Raw genomic sequence first — 26,118 nt, 5'->3', positions numbered from 1 at the left:
TGGAGAGATGAAGAAATGAAACAAAATGGAGGTGACTGCAATCACAACGTGGGTCTTTTCAGAACTCCACATGGACTCTTGAAGCTACAACGGCGAACAAATAAACTAAACTAATACTGATTGAAAAACCAACTGTGTGATGAATCATAGTATGGTATGTGTACATTCTAAGCATGGAGAGTTTGTATCTACTGAAGAAGTCCTGCATTAGCACAGTAATATATAATATAGCGATAAATATGGCGCTCTAGCTCTTTGGTTTGATGTCTTGGTTCTGTGTGGAATGGTGACCTCTGGTGTTGTGACCATGTAAAGGACTTGGTGGAAAGATTTTTATCTGTGACCAAAACGAGACTATTCAGCTCCTGAGGTGTGTGTGTGCGTGCGTGAGTGAGTGACAGATGTGTGCATGTGAGCTTGTGGATTGTCGAAATTTCAGGATCAAATTCAGTTTCCTGTCCTGGCTGCATTCATACACTCTGCTGCATCTTCATAATCCCCCCCATAGACACACACACCCACAGGAGAAGCACAACGAGCCACGCAGCCAGCTGGAACACACACGGGAGCCCAAATGCACAATATGAACTCAATACGAGAGACGGGGGGGGGGAGGCTACAGCAGCTATCTGAAAGCAGATGTTAGCAGATGTTTGGTCTTGGGGATAAAGTTGTGGAGAAGGATTTCAGCATGTTGTTAAAGGGGTTCAGGGTGCAAGGTTTTATTTAGCAAGGGAGAGTGGAGGTAGTAGCGTTGGCCAGTTTTCAGGAGGATGGGTCAAAGGTCAGATTGGGCTCAGTTGCACCACAAGCAGCAGAGTCTCTGAGAGCTGGGCCAATGAACTCCCCGACAGTTTGAAATCATTCCTGATAGCTGCTGTTATCTCAGAAGAAAACAAACGCATAACTAACTTCAGGTTTCCCACGCTCTGAGAACTCATTAACCCTTTCATTGAACTGAAACAAATTCATGAATACATTTTCAAACACTTATAAGTAGGGATGCATCGATGCAATGTCTTCTTTCTCTTCCGATACCTTAACTCAGGGTATCTGCTGATACATTACCGATCAAGTATTAGTGCTTTCTCTGATCCACAATTCAATCGTCCCCTCCAGGCACCTTTTACAATACTCTGATTTCATCATAGACTGTATAGAAGAATTGGACGTAGTCACCGTGACATCCCCCATTGGTCTGTGGACTGCCGGTTTGAAGCCTTGAGTTGGTATGTTGGCTGTTACCATCTTGGTTTATTTTGCAGCCAGAGTGACAACGAGGGGGGAGCTAAATACAAACAAACTCCGAATTAGACATTTTTAGGAGACTGAAAATGTTACAATTAACTTTCATGAAGTGAAAACACACCGTGAAAGGGTTAAAGTTGTAAGATGAAAACACGGACATCTCCCAGACCGGACAACGCGGTGGTACCTACCTGTCAATCACAAGGTAGCCCCGCCCTAAAACATCCCCTGCTTTATGTCTATGTGACTCTAAATGAACATCATGCTGTATTGAAGAAGACTTGAAACTAGAGACTGAGACCATAAACTCATGTTTACAATGTTTACTGAGGTAATAAATCAAGAGAGAAGTAGGCTCATTTCTTATCACACGTCTATACAACCAGAGGAGTCGCCCCCTGCTGACTGCTAGACAGGATGCAGGTTTAAGGCTCTTCAGCATTGGCTTCACTCCTTAGACCCGGAAGTTGCCTACTGGAGTTCAATAATGATTTATGTCTGATTTGGTTTTACTTAAAAAAAAAACATCTTTAACCTTATTAAAACATTTAAATTATATGTATTTCTTCTCCTTCATAAAAAAATCCTGAATCTATTAATATGCTAATATATGTATAGGTAACATTAAGTGAGTGAATGTATAGTACTGATGAAATGACTCAATTTAATGTGGATTGGTCACATTTGGCAGATACTAGTGCATCCCTACTTTTAAGACCCTGTATTCATTCATACTTTTAGAATCCATAACTTTCCATAATCCCTGTGTGGAATCCCTGATTCTCTCAGCAGGACATAAAAAGTAGATTAGAATATGACCGAAACACTTCCTGGATAACCATCCTCTTTTCACCTCCATCTCTCGTCCCACAGTCTCCTAACCACCCACCCCGTGTTGCCATGACAATCTACATTATCACCCTCACCGTCCTCATTGGCATCACCATGGTTACTACATAGTGTTGCCATGACATGGGCTAAAAAAAAGAAGTGCTGATGGAGTGAGCGGCAGCAGAGGTCTGTGAAGCTGGAGGGTTTGTTTCAGTGCAGCGTTTAAAGGGGCACTCCAGTGATTTAGCATTGCACATATAGAGTATGGTATGGGTTAAGCTCCACAAGGAATGGATCCTACACTTCCCATAATGCAACTCAATGGTGTCTTTCATTAGAGCCTTTCTGCCGAGGAGGTGTTTTCACAAGCTGAGTACTAACCAGAACTAGTAAATCTTAATGTGTAAAATTGGTGTGCCCCTTTAAATTTCTCATACCAACCTGAAAGTGCATCCAGCGAGGTGCCATACGCTGATATTCCATTTGCATCTAGATCCATCAAGAAAATCCAGGTTTCACAGTCCCATAACAGCCACACTCCTTATAGAAATGACTACCAATTCAGAGAAGAGTTGTGCTATATAAATTATGATCACATAGAGATTATATATATGGATATTTGCAACAACAAAAAAGAAGTGTATTTATGATGTGTGTGTCATCCTGAAGACTATTTTTCAAAGTAACCAGATCTAATCGGAGTGTTGAGTCTCTTTGCTTCTCCGTGCTTCAGTGGTCCGAGCTGATGAATCATTGTATGATACCGTGCTGGGAGATTTCCAGGAAGCGTTTGTGTTTTCTTTGTTTGATTTTCCTCTGCCTACATGTGTACATGTGTCCAGGTGTGGCGATGTGTATAATACAAGCAATTCTTGTTGTTCCGTTTTATTATTTTTGTATTATTTGAAATGCAATGTTCCGTTTTCATTTTCTTTAAAACATGTGCCTTGCTTTGTGATTTTGGTCTGACTACAATACAGTAGATGGGTATGTATAATATATGAGGATCTCCTTCTTGTTCTGTTTCGCTTTGTTAGTTGATATGCCATCATAAAAAAGTATGCTGCCCCCCCATCACCAATGAGATGTGATATTTGAAAGACCTAAACAAAACCCAGGTAATATCTTTCCACCACGTGCTGTTCTGTTATTCACAATCAGTAGGCTTAACACATACAGTCTTAATTTGTCCTTTTGAAACTGAGTCCTCTCCATCTGATTGGACAATTAGAAAGTCACTTATTTCAATAAGACAGCTACATTTTGGCCACTTCTCACAATTTTGTCAGCACATTAAAGGTCATACAGTAATAGTGCAACATTTTGGAGAATGCTCATTTTTGCGTTCTTGCTGAGAGCTAGATGAGAAGATTGATACCCCTCATGACAGTACAGTAAATATGAAGCTACAGCCAGCAGCCAGTTAGCTTAGCTTAGCATAAACATAAAGACTGGAAACAGGGGAAAAGCTAGCTAGCTCACAAATTGACATTGTTTGTTTAATTCATACAAAAGATGGTGTTAAACATGTTGTGTTCTTTTATTACTGTTGAACAGAGCCAGGCTAGCTGTGTCGTGTTTCCAGTCTTTATGCTAAGCTATGCCAACCAGCTGCTAGCAGTAGCTTCATTTAAAACGTACAGAGTGGACTTGGACTTATATAGCGCTTTTCTAGTCTTCCGACCACTCAAAGCGCTTTTACACTACATGTCAGCATTCACCCATTCACACACACATTCATACACTGATGGCAGAGGCTGCTAAGGTGCCAACTTTGCCCATCATGATCTAATCTAAATACACATTCACACACCGATGGCTATGCCTTCGGGAGCAATTTGGGGTTAAGTGTCTTGCTCAAGGACACATCGACATGTGACCCGGAGCAGCCGGGGATCGAACCACCGACCTTCCGATTGGTGGACAACCTGCTCTACCCTATGAGCCACAGAGTGGTATCAGTATTCTCATGTAACTCTCAAGAAAGTGAATGAGTAGATTTAGATCATTTTAGTACAGCTGTTACCAGATGTGTAATAAATGTAGATGTATACATCTGGTCCCATCTGGCTGACTTTTCACACCGGATGTTTATGTGAAATCTCCAAGCAGAAAGCAAGTTTTTCCAATCTATTTTGTAGCAGGTGAATCCATGGCAACTTCCCCTGAACAGGTCAAAGGTCAACTTTAGTTCTCTTACTTACTTCAACCAAACACGGTTGTGTATAGAAGGTAACCCCCAAATTGAAAGAAGTACAAAAACTCTTGCGAGACTCACTGCCCGACGACCTATCCTAATCTTAACCAACCTTAACTCGGTCCTGTCATGTTAAAGCAACATTTCTCCTTTTCTCCTCCTTCCTTAGGTCTCATTTCGGTCATCTCTCATGTTGTAGGCATTATTTTGAAGTGTGTTTGGGCATGTGGGGAATGGGGTCAGGCTACAAAGGTGAAATATTGCAGATGATGAAAAAACACAGATGGTCAAATATGTTGTGGAACAAAAGTACTGTTCATTTTCTCTCTTAACAAAAGAAGAAGCCGAGCTGTCTTTATTTGATTTTCCGCCTGTGCTTATCAGAACAGACACCGGACTGGTGTCTCTCTGCTCTGCAGTGACTGTATGTGAATGCTTGAGAGAGGCAGTGTGTGTGTGTTATGTGTTGCTCTGCTATTGACTGTATGAAACCTGTGTGAGTGTGTGTGTGTGCGCTGTAGTGACTGGACAGTGGTGTGCTTGCAGTGACTGCATCTTATGGCCATCTGCTCTGAATAAATAAATGTTCTATACAAACTGCACTGTCCTCAGCCTCCCTTTGTGCTGGGATGTGAACTTTGTGTTTTCAAGTTCCTCCTCCAGGGGGCAGCACATGGAACAGGGGAAACAGCTAGCCTGGTTCTGTCCAAAGGTAACAAAATCCATTATATATCCGGGCGGCGGGAGGCTGAACATTAGGTTGGGAACCGCTGCAATAGTTGGCTCTGATGAAAGAGCTGTGATACCAACCCACTCAAATATTAAAGGTGATCCATTCCAAATTCAGAGCATATCTATGATTGAGGGATTGTTTCTACATAGCTCTCAACATGGCGACGACAGAGCCGGTGGCTAGCAGCTAACGGTGCTAACAGCACTAACATTGCAAACAATGGTAACAGTGCTGACAGAGTTTAACAGTATTAACCATGGGGGGAACCGGAGGATGGGCGCTACGCTTTTGCAATGATGCCATGGGTCGGACGGTATTATCAGCGGTAACTGAGAACAACAAGTGCAGAGCAGCGTCCACTCCACTGTGGCTTTACATAACCAATAGTTGTTTGCTGCTACAATAAAGCTAAAGTTGGTGAGATTGGAGCAAATATGATTAAAACATTTTCATAAACCGGTCGCTGTATCGTGACAGTAGTACATGAAACACGTAACCTGAAAAAAAATCATGTTCCTCTGTGTCATGTACAAGCAGTAAGAGCTGATCGGAGGTCTGCTGTCCAGCTGCCGTCTATGAGAGCCGGCTGTCAATCACTCTGAACTCCGACCAAATGGTCAAACTAGTCAGCGCTGATCAAATATGAATCAATATTCTGTAAAATTAATGCGTATTTCTCTCCTCACATGTTCTCAGAATCATCTTGTAGTGCACGGTTTAGAAAGTTTGTGACGCCGCCGCCATTGTGAAATCTGGTGAAGGAACGCCAAGTTCTGGTCACATGACCGGAGCACAGCCAATAGGAACGCTCTCTTTCTGAAATGACCTGTGATTGGTCAAAGTCTCCCGTCACGAGCTAGATGTTCTAAAGCCTGAAAACAGAGCCATGAGGAGGAGCAGAAGTCTAGTTTTCTCTCACAACACTTGAATTACAATATGCTGAAAGGTTATTATGGGATTTTTGCCCAATGATGCCAAGAATATACTGCCTACATATATACTGAGCTTTAAGGCTCTGAATTTTGAATTTTGAATTTAGCACCTTTAAAAGTAGGCTTGGTAGTGTTGTTAAATAATACAATCCATTTTGGTTGTATTTGTTGAAATTCTCATGAACCCTGTCTATGTTAAACAGAGGTCTTTGGCGTTACATGTGAATGACGAAAACCATTAGATGCAGTTGAAAGTCTTGAAAAAGCTAGTAGGCGGACATTGAGGTTTTATTCAAAAAAACAAAGTCTAAGTTAAAAAAAACCCGATCCTATTTAGCACCAGCATACTATCTGTGCTGGTGCTAAATAGGAATCAAGTATATGACCAGATCTGAAAATGGTGTAGCACAGATATTCACATATGGTGCTACACCACCTTATTTTTATTCCATGAGATTGCAGCAAGTTTTATTGTTGAAATAAATCAGATCAACAGCTCTCAAAGTGTACAACAGTTTTATTGATCAATGATCAACTCAGGCTTACATGATTACAAGTATACAAGGAATCACTGAAACTGACCAGTGAAGACACTTCCTCCCTTCTCCACTACCTTCCTCACCAAGACTACAGGAAGTAGTGACCGGTTCTGCACTGAAATGAAGGCAACATGACTCTGAACATCTGTAAAAACCTAATTTAGCCCACGTGTCTCAGAAACTTAAAAACTACCCTCCCAGGTATATTTAGTCAGTTTTCATATTCTCAACCCAATATGGGTCCTGAAACATAATTTAAGAAAGCAGAACTTTACTTTAGAACTTCTATGTATTTGTCTGTGGGAGTTTAAAGGTTAATTACATACAATCACCTGCTTGCCTTCACGGTCAGTCCATCGAGTGTTACAGTCATAAAACAACAATCAGTGTTAATCTGTAGTTATGTTCATTCTAACCAGTTGAAGTTAGAGATCATAGAGGGGGGGGGGGCAGAAAGAGGGGAGAAAAAGACACTTAATTACAGTCTTTCCTGACCTTTCATCCAGACATATGGCACTCATTGAAACACACACATACACACAATAGCAGACACATACATGCACACGGACTCTCTTCCCCTCTCCCTGTCCCTCTCTGTTATGTAGGCCAGTGTGAGTCGTCCTCATGTGCACGTGTCCAGGCTCGGCACTATCTTATTTTACACAACTGTACAACCGTTAATGGCTCTGAATACAGCTCTATCATGGCACTAATATAAAAGTCAGTAAATCTATAGATCATTCTCTTATTAAAAGGTGTTTTAGAAAGGCTGGTTTCACAGAGTTCTGGGTGACAACCACAATAATCAAGGAGGGAGGAAATGTTAGTACACCTGCGTCCTAAAATGAAGGGCTAAGAGACAAACGCTCTTGCTCTGGACATCTGCTCAGCCAACGCTATTATCAATACACTAACTGGTGGAAAGTTAAACAGGTAACTCAATTCTGTCTCATTAAATCCTTCTGAAATCAAATTCTGGTGACATGTAGACCATGTAGCACTTTGATGCTTCTGTGTCTATCGATGGGCTCTGGTGACACAAAGAGCTCACACTAAAAAATGATTATGAATAATATAAACTGAGACTTTAGAGCAGAAGCTCCCATATTCTGGAAGGTCAAATGGCTGTTTTTTTTTTTTCAATGGAGTATGGTGGCTTTGAAGAGAGCATAGATGGATATAAGGTCAGAAAGGGCTGTCTGACGGCGAGGTAAAGCACAGAAAAGATTCTATAAAATAGCGTACACTATGATATTGATGATTTCAGGCGGCTAACATACATTTTGCTGCTGTCCCCGTCCACAGCAGCACATTGCTTCCTGCTGGTACTAGAGTTGGGTCGATTTCTGGTTCTGCCTGTCCGGTCCAGTGAGCTTACACCAGTTTGATTTTATGCCAACCAGTTCAATTCAATTCAATTCAATTTATTTTTGCATAGCGTCAAATCATAACAGAAGTTATCCCAAGATGCTTTTCACGTAGAGCAGGTCTAGACCGTACTCTATAATTTAGAGACCCAACAAGAGATCCCCCATGAGCATGCACTAGTTACAACAATGGCAAGAAAAAACTCTCCTTTAATGGGTAGAACCTTTGGGCGGAACCCGGTTCTGGGCCGGCGACTAACTGCCTTGACAGTCAGCTCAACTTGCATTTGTCATTATGACACGTTCTGGCAAACTAAAGAATAGTTGACATCAGCAACAGGTGCCGACGGCGTCACGGCGCTAAATCCAGCTTGTATTGCATTAGTCAAAAGCAATATGACAACATGATTAACAGAACTTTATGTTTGTTTAGAAACAGACTAACCAAGTTACTAGTATCTGATAGGCCGTGCATATCTGCTGAACCGAGGCCAGTGACTTCGACATAACACTGACAACATGAAGGAGATCAAATGTAAGTAGCGGTGGCAGGAAAGGGGAAGGGGCACACGGCGCACGTTGTGATTGTGTACTAGAAAGAACGTGTTTTTTGGGGTGACGGCTTCCGCCAGACAGCGTATTGCAAGCCCGACTGCCAGCCCCGTAACGTTAGCCAGAGAGGGAGCGAGCGATGTATAATAATGAGGTAATAACCTTTCAGCTGTGAACATAGCAGTAGCAGTGTCATAGGCACAGTTTGAACTTTAGGTTGGGGGTTCGCAAAAAAATCGAGAGGAAAAGTAATGTGTACAATACAGAGAGGTCTAATGTATTGGGATGTGTTTAGCCTACATTATTTCACCCTCCAAACAGAATGCAACGTGAGCCAGCGTCAGTGACAAAATCACTTTGATTGCATTGTTTTCTACTGAAATGTCCTAACTGGCCACGAGCGACGGAGTGACGGAGCGACGGAGCAGCGCAACATTTTGAGCTGAACTTTTGTCGGACGCCCTGTTTCTATTTATTCCTGTCGCTCACTTTGAAAGCGCCACAACAGACGAATGGCTGATTCATGAAGTTGACATGAGGATAGGATTTCTCCTCATTTCACTACAAACACCTAAATAAGGTGGCAGCTGGCTGGAGGGAGATGGGAGATGGCCTGAAAGTTTACTGAGGCTACTGTTAGCTGTGTTGTATGTCATTTTCAGTAAATATTGCAGTATAAAACCTGTTTTTTGTTTAAAAAATACAAACGTCAGAAGATAGCAAGTAGTACTCACCCATCTTTAAAGTGGTTACATCTCCTGTCTGATCTGGACCACACAGCTGATTCTGTTTTTTTGATTCTATCTTGTTGGTTTCTCATTTTGTCAATATGAAGACACAATAAGGTTGATATGATTCATCATTACAATAAATGATTAGTTCTGCGTTATTATAAAAACTATAGATGCATTTGTAAGGGGTTCAGTGAGCCCCCTGCCCTTGTGAGCAGTGTGTGGACACTTTAGACTGTCGGTGAATAAATGCTACAACTTCTCAAGACCCAAGCCAAGTTCCTGTGTCCTGCTTGTCACCTGCTGACTAAAGTGAAAGAAGGTAAGCTCAGAAGTTAGCGACAACTTCAGCCCAGGCTCACTTAAGGTGGGCTGTTAAGGTGGACCAGCTCTTCTCATTTTGTGACAAGCTGAGTCAAGTGCAACACCTAGTGGTAAAATTCAGTATGGTGTCTGGTGTTGTGGCTTAATATCAAACTGGTTTGAAAATGTTTACGCTGGCCCATCTCTAGCTGCTACTTCTGCCTGTTTCTCAAAACTGGGGGTGTCATCAACCGTCATCTACTTACATAGAGTAGATGACGGTGACACTGACTATGGATTAAGTACCTCATACAACCGTCTAACTAACCGTCTTGGTTAGTCTTTCCAACAAGCACCAACTCTGGTTTGGTTGAAATAAACACTTATTTCACAGAGTTAGATGTGAAAATATGGAGACTGTACACATTGTTTTCCCCTGCTCTCTCTCTGCCCGCTGAACAGCAGTTCAGCGGGCAGAGAGAGAGCGTCACTCCAAGCTTGTGAAACCAGCCCTCAGACTTGTTTGAACAGTATGCATTAGGCATCATCAGTACAGTTCTTAAACGGCAGGTGTGTCCGCAGGAAGCAGGCAGGACTACAGTTTGAAAACTCTCTGCTTCCTGCTCTTATTACAGGGGTGCAGCATCCAGTCCATCTTGGGTTTGACACAATGCGGTGCAACTGTAAGGCAGCTTGTCTTATTTTGCCCCGTAATGCACTGGTGATGAGGTCACTAAGGAGCGTGACCCCCGAGTTGACCCTCGACCCTGACAATCCGGTCAAGGCGTCGGAGGGTTTGTTTAAAGCAACACTTAGTAAAATGGTTCCGATGATTGAGCTTGATTGTGAAGTGACGGTTATTATTGGTCTATGGCCGTTAAATCACAATCAAAGAAACGGTACGGAGGAGGAAATCACATGGAAAGGTTACCGTTCATAAAGACATGAAGTTGACTGGACTCCTGCAGAGCAAACTGTTTAGCATGTCCACACCTGAGAGAGAGAGAAAGAAATCAATTTAGAAGATCCAACAAAGTTACAATATATTATAAACAGGGCTGTCAAAGTTAACGCATTAATAACGACTTAAAGCAAATTCCTTTTAACGCCACCAATTTCTTTAACACAACTTGTGATTTTTAGGTTGTATCGGCTCACTTTTAAAGCTAGAGTGAAGATACTGGCATCATATGAAACTAGAGAACCTGATGAATCATTCGGTACCAACCATGTCACAAAGGAGACTAAATAACACTCCAAACTTACACTAAATGTTGGTGAGGAAAAACTGTCATTTCCATTCTCAAAGGGGTCCCTTGACCTCTGACCTCCAGATCAGTGAATGTAAATGGGTTCTATGGGTACCCACGAGTCTCCCCTTTACAGACATGCCCACTTTATGATAATCACATGCAGTTTGGGGCAAGTCATAGTCAAGTCAGCACACTGACACACTGACAGCTGTTGTTGCCTGTTGGGCTGCAGTTTGCCATGTTATGATTGGAGCATATTGTTTTATGCTAAATGCAGTACCTCTGAGGGTTTCTGGACAATATCTGTCATTGTTTTGTGTTGTTAATTGATTTACAATAATATATATATATACATATAACAGCATAAAGCAGCATATTTGTCCACTCCCATGTTGATAAGAGGATTAAATACTTGACTAGTCTCCCTTTAAGGTTCATTATGAACAGATAAAAAATGTGAGATTAATAACTATGGACAATCTTGTGATTAATCACGATTAAATATTTGAATTGATTGACAGCCCTAATTATAAGGTAAAGTTATAATTAATCATGAAGTAAAGGAATACTAAGGGAAGATCAAGAAGGGATGTAATGGGATGTGGATATAGCAATAAAAGAATAGCAATAAAAGCACATTTTTGTGATATGAAATTATTTCAAAGTGCTTTATTCTGACACTTTCTTATGATGCTGGTCTACAACTTCTATGAGGTTCAGTTGGATGCTTCTGTCATGCATGTATGGAACAGATGGGTGAGTTAAAGTAGAAAACATTGCAGTACTGAATGATGTTAGAATCACAGTGAACCTGCCGCATGAACAGATGGAGGATGGATGAAGTAACAGAATGAAGGGACAGACAGATACAGACGTAGAGCAGGTGGAGCAGCTGATGGAGAGATGATGTGTGGTACCTTGACGGTGCTGTCGACAGCTCCAGAGAAGAGGCGCCCTCTGGAAACAGCTAGAGCGGTTACACTGCCCTGGTGTCTCAGCAGGGTCTGGGTACAGATCATGTTGTCCATGCTCCACACCTAGAGAACACATACACACCATTTACTGGGTTTCATTCTAAACAATAGGTCTTTTATACACAGACTCTACTTCTACCCTCTCTTCTAAACCTTTTGCTGATACATACCTTTGTTTTTAAAGATATTAAAGTTTTTCTCAATTGTTGACACACTTTTTCTGAAAGCATACCTCATCTTCTCAGAACTCTACACACAAATCCAAAAACAAACACAAAAGGCAAAAACTCCACAAATCTGCAAAATGGAACTCTGCCTTCAAAACAATGTTATGTCTTCTCAAAATGGTATTTTGTATTCAAATGAAACACACACACACACCATCAGATTTCTAAAAAGCAGTTTAACACTGATGTGCTCAATGTAAAACCCTTCTATGAAAGGAAAACACTGGTATGAATGTGTTATCAGCCTTCTGCTGGTTCACTGTTTTACTTCTGTCAAATTAAATATGGAATGTTGTCAAATATTTTTGCATAATGTTTTTTGTACCAAAATTGAACAAATATACAAATATAAACAAAAACATGTTTTAGTTTTTCCCCAAAATACTCTATACATCCCAACAAACACAAAGTTGGATGTGTCAATTCAGCTACATCCGGTCTTCTGTTTCAGTCTGGCCTTTCAAGTGGCCCGAATGTCATCAGAGATTATAGCTCTCCTCTTTCTCCTCCTCCTCCCCGTCCTCCTCTTACTCTCCCTCCTCTTGCTAGGTTAGCATCCATTGCTCCAAAACAGAGGAGCTCACCCATGGCCCTTTTATTGCTGAAGTGCTGATCGCTAATGGAACAATTGTGCAACATGCATTTGTCCATGTGAGGACTCAGAGTGTTCCATGTGAACACATGAGATTTGATTCATGTAAATTGTGCTGAATGTGGAGAACAAGGTGTGCTTTATTAGTGCAATCTGAGTGTAAAGGAAGTAAATGTGCTTGTATTTTAGCAACATTGGTTCATGGTTTGGTACATGAGTTACAGGTTGTGGTCATTGTGTTAATGTTAAAACAACTGTGAACAACTATAGTACCTTTAAATACACACACAGCATCATACAGTATGTATATGAATGAAGTGTACTCCGTCTTTCAACACTCACACAAGACAAACACACACAGAAATGGACACACTGTCCGTCCTCACCCTGAGTGAGCGGTCGTAGGAGGCGCTGAACACTTTGGTCTGGTCAGGGGTGGAGATGACAGCAAGAGCATAAACTGTTCCCACATGACCTGTCAGGGTCCGCACCTGCTCTTTTGACTCAATGTCCCACACCTAGAGAGAAGACACAGACACCTTCAGCATCATCATCATCATCATTAAAACACAAGCATCACAGTATTTTGTCTGTGTCCAAGGAAGCGTTTTGGTGCACATTCTGGTCCACATCAGATCTGAAGCCCTGAACGGCCAACCATACGGAGTATTGGAAGGATATAATAATCATTTTATCCATTGCCACAAAAGAGGAGCTTCCACTATGCCCTAAATTGTGTATTTTTGGATGTTTCCCAGTAAACTGTAAGCTTAATAATACAAATAAGAAGATGGTTGTATTCAGTTTACTTGAAGCTAAACATAAAATGACTGTCATCGAAATCTATGAATAAACCAAGCAAACTAAATTGGGCTGATGGATTGTTGCAATGTTTAGCTATGGAGAAACTTACATATATTAAAAAGGGAATACAACACTTTTCACCCAAGATTTTGCTAAGACCATGTAGTGATCTACTATATATATAAAAATATACACAGTATACTGTGTGTGTTTATATATATATATCTCTATATATAGAGAGATATATCTCTATATATATCTCTCTATATAGAGAGAGATATAGATATCTATATATCTATAGATATATAGATAGATATCTATCTATATATATAGATATATATCTTTATAGAGGATAAGCCCTAGGTGAATATAATCTGAATACTGAGAGCAAGAAAAGAAAGAAAAAACATTACAGCTAAGAATAATGTCAGCCAGAAACGACCTCATGCCTTGTGAGAGTGGGCGAGAAACATTCTAGTTATGCTCATGAGGCAGGAATGAAGGAAAGTCAAATGAAAATAAAGAACAAATAAATTCCTATGTATGTGTATGTGCAGGAATGCATGTGTGCATCTCCCTTACATGGATGAGGTTTTCATAGGTCCCACACACAATGTGGTGGTTGGTGACAGCGATGGAGTAGACACTGCCCCCGCTCGTCTGCAGGACGTGAACACACTCCAGAGAGCGGATGTCCCAAATCTGAAAGAGGAGGATGGTGAAGAAGACATGAGTATCTTACGGAGGGATAGATAAACACACACACACACACATTCACACGATATCAGCTGTGGAAAAATTGAGTTTTTCAACAGCTGTAAGTTGTCAATTTTCATCTCCATGGCAACACAGAGTGGAGTGATCCCTAATTAAATCGGCTAGCTGGCCAATCACAATGCAGCATTGAAAACAGGCCACAGAATGTAGTCCACAGACAGAGAGATGATACTCTTTCATACGTCATCTGTCTCTGTCTCACATCATACTTGCCAACCTTGAGACCTTAAAAATAGGGGGGACTTCAAAACCAAAGCGGGGGGTCTGGGGTCCTCCCCATGAAACATTAGAGTTTCAGAGACTCTGTTTCCTACATTCTGGTGACTTTTAAAGAATGTAAATAACAAAATAATAAGTACACTACAACAACATTTTTATGTTAAATAGGCCTACTTTTAATTTGACTATTAATTCTCAGGAAAGAAAAGCGAATAATTGGCCCCTCTGGCGTGAACTTGTGTGAATCTCTGCCATAAACTAATATTTATCAGGTTTTATTCATTCATTCATTTTTGGCCCCGTTTGCTTGAGTATTTCTTTCTCATGGTTCTCTCCATTTCTCTCTCCTTCTCTCACTCACTGTAGGCCCTTTCAGACACAACCTGACAAAGACACCACTGTGCTCTGAAACCCACTATTTCCAATGGCTCACGCAACTCCACGATGACTTTTCGCTGCTCAACTTTGGGCACTGAGTGCTGTGAAGCGCTAGAAGCGCAGCTCAAACCGCGCTGTGTTGCGAGCAGCTCTCTTCCACCGGGAAACGTCATTTGGTGCAGCTGTATTGTTGTCCAGGTGGAAACAGTAGAGTTTATACACGCTGTACAGCGCCAGAAACAGGTTGAGATAAACAAAAGGAAAAAAAACGGTGTGAAAATTTGCCATCAATTGGGAGAAATACCGGATAATTGTGACCCCGGGAGAAGACAATGAAAAAAGGGAGTCTCCCGGGAAAACGAGAATGTTGGCAAGTATGTCCCACACACACACTCTCACTCTCGCACACACACACTTTCAAACACGCGCGCACGCATAAAAATCACGTTTCTAATACCTAAAGTGCTGTCTTCAACTACTTATTTAGTGTGACCAACAGCAAGAACATCAGCTGTAAGCAGACATTTGATTGTAAGAGCCAGTTTTTTGTTTGATAAAAAGGAGTAAATAGTTTAGAAAATAGGTTATCTATGCCACCTGGTGTTTGCCTTTTAGTTTAACAGGAAAGAAATATAGGAACACGTGACCTTCTTGACTCTGGCCAAATGAACCAAGTCAGGTGTGTGGAAAGATGAAGATGTCAAATTAGTCAGTTTCTCAACAGTAACCTAAGAAACACAAATAGATTGATTTATTATTTTTGATCTGTTTGGTTTTGCTTTCTTTTGTTTATTTGGAGTTTGGGTTGAGTTGCTTTCAATCACACAACTCATCAACATCAGTGACAATCAACCAAGAGTCTAGAAGTCCATCAAACCTGAGTAAAACAAATAACCCCAAGTTTGGTGTTAGAACCGGAAGCCACTGCATATGTACAACACTGACATAGTATCAGCTTATAGTTACTTGTTATGGTGAACATGTTAGCAAACAGCTGCTTATTTATATACATCCAGCAGAAACGGAGCAACATTAGCATTCATTCATTCAAAAGTTTGTGGTCAGTAGGGCTGGCGATGGCTGACAGTCATCGACGACTTAAAGCCCCATGTTTTTGCTTTTTGGGGTCTTGTTTCTACAGCAAGCCCCCACTGGTCTCATTGAGATGAATGAGGAATAGGCATTTTTGTTGCAGTACTATTGTTGGTCTGAACATGACATAAATTACATACCATGAAAAAGTTTCAAATCTAGCCTATGAGTTTGTCACGAGGCATCTTAATTTCTCTCTGCTCCACCCTCCCTGTCTCTCTATTTCTACTATACCATCCAATAAAGGCTAAAATACCAACAGAGAATCCATGGCTGTCTGATTAATTACAGGGGAAACTATTAAGTAGTGGCAACTATTTTTGATACACAGTACACTGGTAGCTACAGTGTACAAGCAAGCTAATGAGTCAAGACATCAAAAATACAAACTGATAGACATTCATTTATTGAATATTTAAAAAGAAATCAGTGCAGAAAGTGTTTTATGATGAAATACTGTTCTTTGAGCTTTGAAGTTCCTCTGTGTCAAAGTTATTTAATTGCCAAAATGTTCAAAGGCATGTTTTTCACTAATATTGGCAACATTTGCAGGAATTTCTGCAGCAAAACATTTTCTAAACAACTTCTCCCATTAAGTGCTGGCTAGAGACTAACTGCATCATCAGTCCTTTCATCTCTCTTCCCTCATTCTTACACAACCAGTCTCCTCTCTTTACGCGCGCACGCACGCAGAGAGAGAGAGAGAGAGTACTTTCAACAATGAGGCCACTGAATGAAGATGACACAAAGTCCTTTTTATAAAGAGAGGACAGAATCTAATTACTCATACTGTAAGGAAAGCGATATAATTGTGATACTGTAAGCAAGACGATATGTTACGGCTTCTTTCAAATCTAATTTTAGTAAAACTGTCATAGTATAAAGAACACACTGCCATTTTTGTATATTTTGTATAATATTGAACAGTGTTATCGCACATGGCAGATGTTCCTCATATGGTGCAGGCGTGTGAGAGGCTGCCCCTTGTGTAGCATGAGAGTTGTGTGGAAGAGTTTAGGTGCCAGTTCTAGTGCTACCCCTTTGACAAAAGTCAACAATAAGTAATATTCTTATTAGGTATAAATTTGCCTCCTGCGTGAACTACTGAATACGGTAGGCCTACGCTACTCTATTTTAACATCGGTCATAATGGTGGTACTTGGAGAGACAAATATTTTCTGAGGTGGTACTAGGTGAAAAAAGTTTGAGAACCCACTGATCTAGGTGAAACCCCACGCCAGGGCTACTCAATAGGGGGCGCTATCAAGCCATTTTGCCACACCCATACACGAAACCCATCAAATATCTACATTTTCAACACTTCTGATACTTGTGCAAAGTGTTGTTTGTTTTTGAGCATGTCCCTCAAAAATGCGATTCATTTCGGAGAGAAAGAAAAAGAGAGATTTCAATAGGGCCTTGCCGACCCCTGGTCGGTGCTCGGGCCCTAATAATAATAATAAATAAAGCAATTTCAATAATTACAGGCCATTTCCTCAATAGACCATTCCCTAAGCCCCACCTCCCTTAGTTACTGTTGCTAGGCCTATCAAGCTTCCCATTTTAGCACAACACATAGGCTGTATTCGAAACCGCATACTATACTAGTAGTACATACTGATTTGGCCAAAATGTAGTATGTAGTATGCAGTATGTGAATAAATGCAAAATCTACAGTATGCCAAAAATACCTGGATGTCGTACTGATTTGGAAACAAGACTCGGTCCAAACCGAGTATATGGCTGGACCGTATATGGTCAGTATGTGAATTTGTTGCTAAATTGTTACACATATAGTCAGAGGTCATGTCTATTATGTTTTGTGAACAGTTTTTTTCCACTTCTATCTTAATGTTTGATTGAAAGACAACTTATAATGAAGCAAATGACATTCAGTAATAGTAAATGGTAACATTTACTAGTCAGTATATTATACATTTTATACAAGGTGAAAAGGTATTAGCATGACATACAGTATGCAAGGTTAAACGTATTTCAGTTTTTTATTAAAGCATGTGTATCAAAAGCATTCATCATATAAGTGGTGTGGAACAATATAAACACACTTTGCGAAAGTTGATGTCATCACTGATGTTGTTGCTGCCGTATTTATTCTTAGATGGAGTGTTAATGGAGCAGCTACAATGTTAGCATAGCCTGGCACTGATCGATCCGAACTCCATTCAGAAAACAAGCATTTTAAAAGTTGTTTGCTTGTCGTCTTGGTAACAGACCTGACAAAGCATGAATTCAGACTTTTTACTAATCAGTATCATTATGTAGTTATTTCGGCACACTTCTGATCCGTTTCCAACAACGTCTCTGCCGTATTTATGCCTAGATGACGTTATGTTGAGTAGCTACAATGTAAGCATAGCCTGGCACTGATCGATCCAAACTCCGTTCAGAAAACAAGCATTTTAAAAGTTGTTTGCTTGTTGTGTTGCGGACAGACCTGACAAAGCATGAATTCGGTCTTTTTACAAATCGACATCATAATGTCGTCATTTTGATCCGTTTATTGCAATTAAATCACAGCACAGTCTGTTTATTTTGGGTTCATACCGCAGTAGCGACGTGTGGCTGATAGATACAGATACAGTATGTAAATACAGCTCGCCGTCGGGTGACGTTATGAACCCAGACACATCTCACTCACTCACTCACTCACTCACTCACTCACTCACTCACTCACTCACTCACTCACTCACTCACTCACTCACTCACTCACTCACTCACTCACTCACTCACTCACTCACTCACTCACTCACTCACTCACTCACTCACTCACTCGTTTGAAGGGCTGGCCCTCTGCGGTCCGGTCAAAAATCTCCAGTATGCATGGGACCAGTCTACCTCGCCTACTGTATCCCACAATGCAAAGCGCTGGACCGCTACAGGCTACGGTTACAACAACAGCAGCAGCAGCCAAATTACATTTTCCATAGTTTATTTCATGGAGAACCGGCTACAGAGCAGCAGAGTGGAGAGAGAAGAGGAGAGAGAAGAGGAGAGGGAAGAGGAGAGAGAAGAGGAGAGAGAAGAGGAGAAGGAAGAGGAGAGGGAAGAGGAGAGAGAAGAGGAGAGGAGAGGGAAAGAAGAGAGGAGAGAGAAGAGGAGAGGGAAGAGGAGAGGAGAGAGAAGAGGAGAGGGAAGAGGAGAGGAGATGGAAGAGGAGAGGGAAGAGGAGAGGGAAGAGGAGAGGAGAGGGAAAGAGCAGCCTCTGACGGGGCAGAGAGATTCCTGCTGAGACAACATTACACTTTTTAACATTCCTCTAATATCTGGAGGGAGATCAGTAGTATGCAGTATGTACTGTACTGCGTTCGTCAGTAGTATGTACTGTACTGCGTTCATCAGTAGTATGCAGTATGTATTGTATACTGCGTACTGCGTTCGTCAGTAGTATGCAGTATGTACTGTATACTGTATACCGCGTTCATCAGTAGTATGTAGTATGTAGTATGTACTGTATACTGCGTACTGCGTTCGTCAGTAGTATGCAGTATGTACTGTATACTGCGCTCGTCAGTAGTATGTAGTATGTACTGTATACTGCGTTCGTCAGTAGTATGTAGTATGTACTGTATACTGCGTACTGCGTTTGTCAGTAGTACGTAGTATGTACTGTATACTGCGTACTGCGTTCGTCAGTAGTATGTACTGTATACTGTATACTGCGTACTGCGGTCGTCAGTAGTATGTACTGTATACTGCCTACTGCGTTCGTCAGTAGTATGTAGTATGTACTGTATACTGCGTACTGCGTTCGTCAGTAGTATGCAGTATGTACTGTATACTGCGTTCGTCAGTAGTATGCAGTATGTACTGTATACTGTATACTGCGTACTGCGTTCGTCAGTAGTATGCAGTATGTACTGTATACTGTGTACCGCGTTCGTCAGTAGTATGTACTGTATACTGCGTACTGCGTTCGTCAGTAGTATGCAGTACTATAATAATGCAAAATAACTCGCAAAATCAGAAACTAAATGATTTACATCACCCCATGGCCCTGTTCAGATCTGGTATTAACATGCGTCCTCAGTGATCGGATCACAAGTGGACAGCTCTAAGTACGTCTGTTCACACCCGGCATTAAAATGAGTCTCCACATGCGTCTTCAGTGGTCACTTGTGATCCAATCTCACTTTCCCGCCCCATATGCAAATAAACACGTAGTAAACACATGGCTAATACAGCAGCCGTTGTGACCTAATATTAAATGAATGTCAGTAGTACTAGTACATTGTATTAACATCAAAATAAAAGGTTATTGTACCGGCGGTCCCTGGGGACCTCCGCACCACCGGCATTGCTGCTTTTGCCAGACAACAGCGAGGTGCAGCGCTCCAGAGAGCGGGGAGGACAGAGAACAGGCAGGCGGGTGTCAGCTCTGCGCAAAGCAGCGGAACAAAAACAGCGACACATCTCCGACAGTATGATAATAATGACCTTCGCGTGCCTAGTCTACATACAGTAGAGCACAGAGGCTGTTTCCACGCTGACTTGCGCCTGTGTCTGCCTGTTTATTCACCTGAGGGGCGCGGATCCCAGCTGGACATCAGATGAGTAGGCGGTCCTTAATGTGGCCCAGGACGCATTAACTACACACTGCTAAAAGAATGTGGTCATATGTGGCCCAGACCACCTCTGAACGTGGTCTGAAAGATCCGATCTCAATGCGTCTTGAGTGTGTTCACACCTGTACTTAGAGCTGTCCCCTTGTGATCGGATCACTGAGGACACATGTTAATACCAGGTGTGAACAGGGCCTATGTTTACATTACTGGAGATGCGATCCTTCCGGATCTGATGGGGGCAGCATATACGCTTACAAGTGTTCTCATCTGCCGTGAAATGAAGGAAGAAGAAGAACACCTAACAGCTCGGAAAAAACAACTATTTGTGAAAGATGGCAACAAGTGCAGCTGCAGCGCCAGCTCCGCCTCGACTCGTTGAGAAACAAATAGCAAGAGTCGGGTATGGAAGTCAGGGTCTGAAATTAGCACCCACCACCCGCCAAATGTGGGTAAATTGTTGGCAGTGGCGGGTAAAATCGTCAGGCCATCCGCCACTTTGGTAGACAGGGAAAACGCTATAGATGGGAAAAGAGAATCGGTTCCCGTTAAGAACGGGTTCTTAGTTGTCCCATTCCTTGGCATCTCATGCCTCTGTGACTATCGATTCCTCTGTATTGGTGCTTTCCCACAGTTAGGCATGCACAATGACGCATACAAAAAAAAAAAGTTGTCAGATAAACAACAAGTTTACAACAAGATAAACTACAAACATGGCTATTGCTAGTACTCCGCTTTCAAGCTAGCAGCTGGTGGAAGACTTGATAAGCATTTGATTTATTGATTGCTATTGGAAGTAAAGAGAATTTCAACAAAAAGTTTTTGCACACTACCAATCTTACCTTTAAAGCAAATAAACACATTTGAATCCATTCCTTCAACTTTTGCCCTTGTGAAAAGGCACAAGCTCTTCATATATGGAGTGTCGCCCCATGGACACTGCTTCAGCATGTAGAGAAATCTAAAGCTCGACAGGCCTGCCGTGCCTAGTTAGAGTTACTAAGCTACAGTACGAATGGAAAAAACAGGAATCTGAACTGTGTATGTATACTACTCATATCTCCACCTACCTTGATGGTCTGATATGAGCCGCTGTACAGGTGGTTCTGGGAGGCCACCAGTGCTCTAACCCAGTGATTCAGACCGGTTAGCTCCTTCTTCAGCTTCAGCTCCGTACCCACGATGTCCCACACCTACACACACCACACATAAGATTTATGGAGATGATGAATACGTTTCCATTACAAAAACAAATCCTGTGGAACATATTGTTACTGTAAATACTTGACACACACATTCCCAGACACACACACACACACACACACACACACTCTCAGACACAGACACAGACAGTGTATTGAACCGAGCTGGGGCAGCTACACAGTGGTGAATAAAGTGAAGTGCATGATGTCACTGAGCTGAAATAGAGAGAAGCTGTGTGACGGGAGGAGGAGGCACTAGTTGGGTAAGAAAGGAAAGTCCCTGTGTAAGAGGACTGACATCACACACTCACACCACAATAATCCCATTCCCTTCTCTCACTAGCTTGTAACCATGGTAACAAAGACAAGGCTACAGCCGTTGCTCCTTACAGTCTGCCTCTCCTCCTCTCCTCCTCTCCTCACTGAGCCACATTTACACACTCATCTTCTGAGTCCAAACTAAAGGTCACTTAAATAAAACTATTTCCTGGTAATTAGTTGATCCTAGGGATGGAACGGTTTAGGTAAAAAATCCAAACCGTTCGATTCGCTAGTCACGGTTCGGGTCGTGTATGAATTGTTCGGTTCATTTGAAATAAGTTATGAGGCCGATCAAAGCCTATGGAAGGAGGCTGGGACACGGGTGGACATAGTTCTTGAGGTACGGGGTATAACACATGTGCAGTGTAACTGAAGCTGTGGTTGTGCGTTGCTATTGGCTCAACTCCAGCGAGTGCAGACCAGAATTTACTGCTCATATGTTGTACCCCAAAGATATGACGTGTTGATGAAGCGTGACCTAGCCTCCTTCTCAGTTGGCACAGATGAAGTGCAGAGTGCGGCTGTCAGTCAGTTAAGGAAATGGCGAGTGGACATGATAAAGTCCAGTTAGAGGATCCACCAGCATCGTTTGGCTCTGCTGTATGGGAGCATTACGGATTTAGTTTTACCATGAGAATGACGAAAACAAAGTGGTGGATAAAACAGCGACTGTGTATATAGCACTACTTCAATACGATCCGGTTCGGCTGCGATCCAATTCAGTTTAAATGAATTCATAGTATTCTCATGACGTGTCACATATTTCCTATACCAATATGGCTCACTGCGGCTCATTGGCCATGGTTGTAATTTAATGATAATGACCTTTAATTTCAACTATTGTTTGCTTTATATCTGTAATGATGATGTGATGGAATATTATGTATTAGTGACATGGTGTCCCACATTATGAAACCATAAGGTAAGATGCTTTATATATATATATATATATATATATATATATATATATATATATATATATATATATATATATATATATAAATATATAAATATATATAAATATATAAATATATATATATATATATATATATAAATATATAAATATATATATATATATACTGGAAAAAGAAAGTTCGGAAACTTGTGTTTGGTCGATTATTTCTCTGTTGTATCAATGCTAATGGTCATTGTATTTTACATGGTTGGAAAGCCTGTTTATTTACCTTCGCAATGATGTCCAACTTGTAAGGATCATGCATTTGTGGGATGAGCAGCACAGCTGATTATTTGGGTAGCGCCCAAGAAAAATTTGCCAAAATGCTCTGCCAATGGTAAACAGTGTATTCTCATAAGACTACCAGGAAGCCTGCAATGACTGCCTTCACTGTCAGGCCCATTTGCGCTGGTGTCGACAACACAGACAATGGAACCGATGGAGTAACAGCTTTTGGTGGGGGCAGTGTCATGGTGTGGGGCGGGATCTCTCTTACTGGCAAAACAAGGCTTGTCATCATTGAAGGCCATCTCAATGCAGGGAGATATCGGGATGAGATTCTGCAGCCAGTGGCGATTCCATATCTGCACAATCTGGCACCTAACTTCATCCTCCAAGATGACAACGCTCGCCCCCACAGAGCCAGAGTTATCACAGACTACCTCCACAATGTGGGAGTAGAGAGAATGGAACAGCCTGCCAAGAGTCCAGACCTCAACCCAATCCAACACTTGAAGGATCAGCTTGGGCGTGCTGTACGTGTTAGAGTGACCGACACAACCTCGTTGGCTGACCTGCAACGAATCCTGGTTGAGGAATGGAACGCCATCCCACAGCAACGTGTGACCAGGTTGGTGACCAGCATGAGGAGGAGGTGCCAGGCTGTTGTGGCTGCGTATGGATCTTCCACCTCTACTGAGGCTCCTGACGGTGTATTAAATCAATAAAGTGTAAAATAGCCAATATGTCTTGTTTGTTCCTTGTTACTGATAGAGAGTTCAATCATCCAATCCACCAAACAACTCAAAACAAGAGTCAATACCAACAGGAGAATACACTGTTTACCATTGATGGAGCATTTTGGCAAATTTTTCTTGGACGCTACCCACATAATCAGCTGTGCTGCTCATCCCACAAATGCATGATCCTTACAAGTTGGACATCATTGCAAAGGTAAATAAACAGGCTTTCAAACGATGTAAAATACAATGCCAATTAGCATTGTAACAACAGAGAAATAATCCACCAAACACAAGTTTCAGAACTTTGTTTTTCCAGTATATATATATATATATATATATATATCACAGACAGAATTCTAAATCTACTGGAAACACTTGATGCACAGACAAGTGTTATTTCACAGCATCCTTCAACAATGGCCAAAAACTAGACTGTGTTGACACCATCTGTACCCAGCCAGCTGCTATATTAGTGTAACAATGGGACACTAGGACCCAGATGACATTCTAGCAGTGGGACACTAGGACCCAGATGACATTCTAGCTGACACTTTTTAATCCCGTTTTTGTGACTCCTTTACCGCTAGTTCCCCGCTAGTGACTGCCTGCTTGCATGCATGACGGCTAGACCGCTGCACCCCATTCCCCCTCTCTGTATGCAGTGGAGATGCGGGGTCGGGTCTTGCTGCCGGTCTCTCCCCTCATAACGCTACACACACACAGACACCTCACTCTCTCTCTCTTTCCGCTCCCACCACATCCATGTCATACACACACATAACATGTAAAAAGCGGCTCAAGTGGAGCTATTTGTATTGGTTTTGTTTATGACGGCCACGTAGATTTTTGACCAATTCCCCTCAAAATTGAGTCGGATTCAGAGTTTTGTATCAATGTAGCCGTTTCTAAGACTCTATTGATTTTTCAACAGGAATCAGTTAATCGTTACACCCCTAAGCACTATCATATGATAATGCACTTTAAATAAACCTGTGCAGAAAGTTTTAAAATGATGAAACAACACAACATAAACTGGATGACACATGATGCACATAACTGTACCTTAATGGCCTTGAGGGAGCCGCTGAACAACATGTTGTGGGAGGAGACCAGTGTACATACAGGGTTGTCATGGGCACGGATAGTATTGACTTTCTGCAGGGTCTGGATGTCCCACACCTACGCAAGATGCACAGCAGCAAGACACATAACGGAAAGACAAAAACACAACTGCTATAGCATCTGAAAACAATTCAAACCGTGCAAGTTTTCCCTTAAAAAGAGGAAACAGGTAGGTGAATGTTACTTACGATGATGGTGCAGTCTGCAGAGCCGCTGTACAGCCTGTTTCTATGGAGGCAAAAGATATTGACGAGTCATGCTTTGGGGTGAGGGCTGGTCATTCCCAGTTGACATGTATCTTAATCATAGCGTGTGTTGTTTATGTGCATGTGTTGCATATTATTACCCTTGGATACACAGTGCCAGTACGATGCCATCATGACCCTCGAGGGTTTTCTGACACTTATAGGTGGTGCACGTGTCCCATACCTGAGGGCAAGAGAGGAGACAAATAGACATACTGCTAAAAGGCTGAAAGAATTGCCTTTAAGCCTCTTAAAGGGATAGCTCGGATCTTTTTGAAGTGGGGTTGTATGAGGTACTATAGTCAGTGTATTACCTACAGTAGAGGACAGTCGGCACGCCCCCAGTTTGGAGAAACAGACAGGAGTACCAGCACGGAAGCAAAGCAATGTACTGCTGTGGACGGGGGGGCAGCAGCAAAACGGATTTAAGACAACTAAAATAAAGACCCACCTAAAAAAAATCTATATCACATCATTAAGTGTACGGTATATCTAGAATATTTTCAAGGCTTTACCTTGCTGTCAGACAGCCCTTTCTGACGGGGAACTGGATCTTTTATCTATGCCCAAAGCCACCAGACTTCTTTGACAAAAAGTAAGTTCAGTAATTTTATCTTTCAGAACACGAGTAGCTGGTTTACCGATGCTTCTGTCGGTTAGATGTTTGCGTTATTGTGTGACATTGGTGTTTCCCGTGTTCTGCATAGTAAAATTACTGGTTTTGTCAATAGAGTCTGGTGAATATGAAGAAAGCATAGATGGACATACCGAGGCATTTCCCCGTCAGAAAGGGCTGTCTGGCAGCAAGGTAAAGCAGTGAAAATATTCTAAATATAGCGTACACTTAAACTGAAATTGATATTTTTTGGGCCTTCCTTTGAGGTGGCTAAAATATGTTTTACTGCTGCTGACCGCCATCTACTGTAGGTAATACACTGACTATGGATAAGTATCTCATACAACCCCACTTTAAAAATACATA

General features: G+C 41.7%; 1 protein-coding gene across 4 annotated transcripts in view; it reads right to left on the bottom strand.

Annotated features, from left to right (window-relative positions):
• Window positions 1-6,440: 6,440 nt before the first annotated feature.
• traf7 (TNF receptor-associated factor 7) overlaps window positions 6,441-26,118 on the bottom strand; it is a 35,725-nt gene continuing 16,047 nt past the window's right edge. For 3 of the 4 annotated variants that reach the window (XM_037791477.1, XM_037791480.1, XM_037791478.1), the window contains exons 15-22: window positions 25,238-25,320; window positions 25,080-25,119; window positions 24,832-24,948; window positions 21,400-21,522; window positions 13,866-13,985; window positions 12,866-12,997; window positions 11,604-11,723; window positions 6,441-10,426 (exon numbers count right to left, since the gene is read on the bottom strand). In XM_037791477.1, the coding sequence (XP_037647405.1) occupies window positions 10,412-10,426; window positions 11,604-11,723; window positions 12,866-12,997; window positions 13,866-13,985; window positions 21,400-21,522; window positions 24,832-24,948; window positions 25,080-25,119; window positions 25,238-25,320 (750 nt within the window). In that variant the 3' untranslated portion in view covers window positions 6,441-10,411. The remainder of the gene's footprint in view (window positions 10,427-11,603; window positions 11,724-12,865; window positions 12,998-13,865; window positions 13,986-21,399; window positions 21,523-24,831; window positions 24,949-25,079; window positions 25,120-25,237; window positions 25,321-26,118) is intronic. The other variant, XM_037791481.1, reaches the window with a different exon arrangement.

Source organism: Sebastes umbrosus, chromosome 14 (genome assembly GCF_015220745.1).
Source record: "Sebastes umbrosus isolate fSebUmb1 chromosome 14, fSebUmb1.pri, whole genome shotgun sequence".
NCBI lineage: Eukaryota > Metazoa > Chordata > Actinopteri > Perciformes > Sebastidae > Sebastes > Sebastes umbrosus.
Note: the sequence above shows the minus strand (reverse complement) of the source record. Positions and strands in the feature narration are given on the sequence as shown.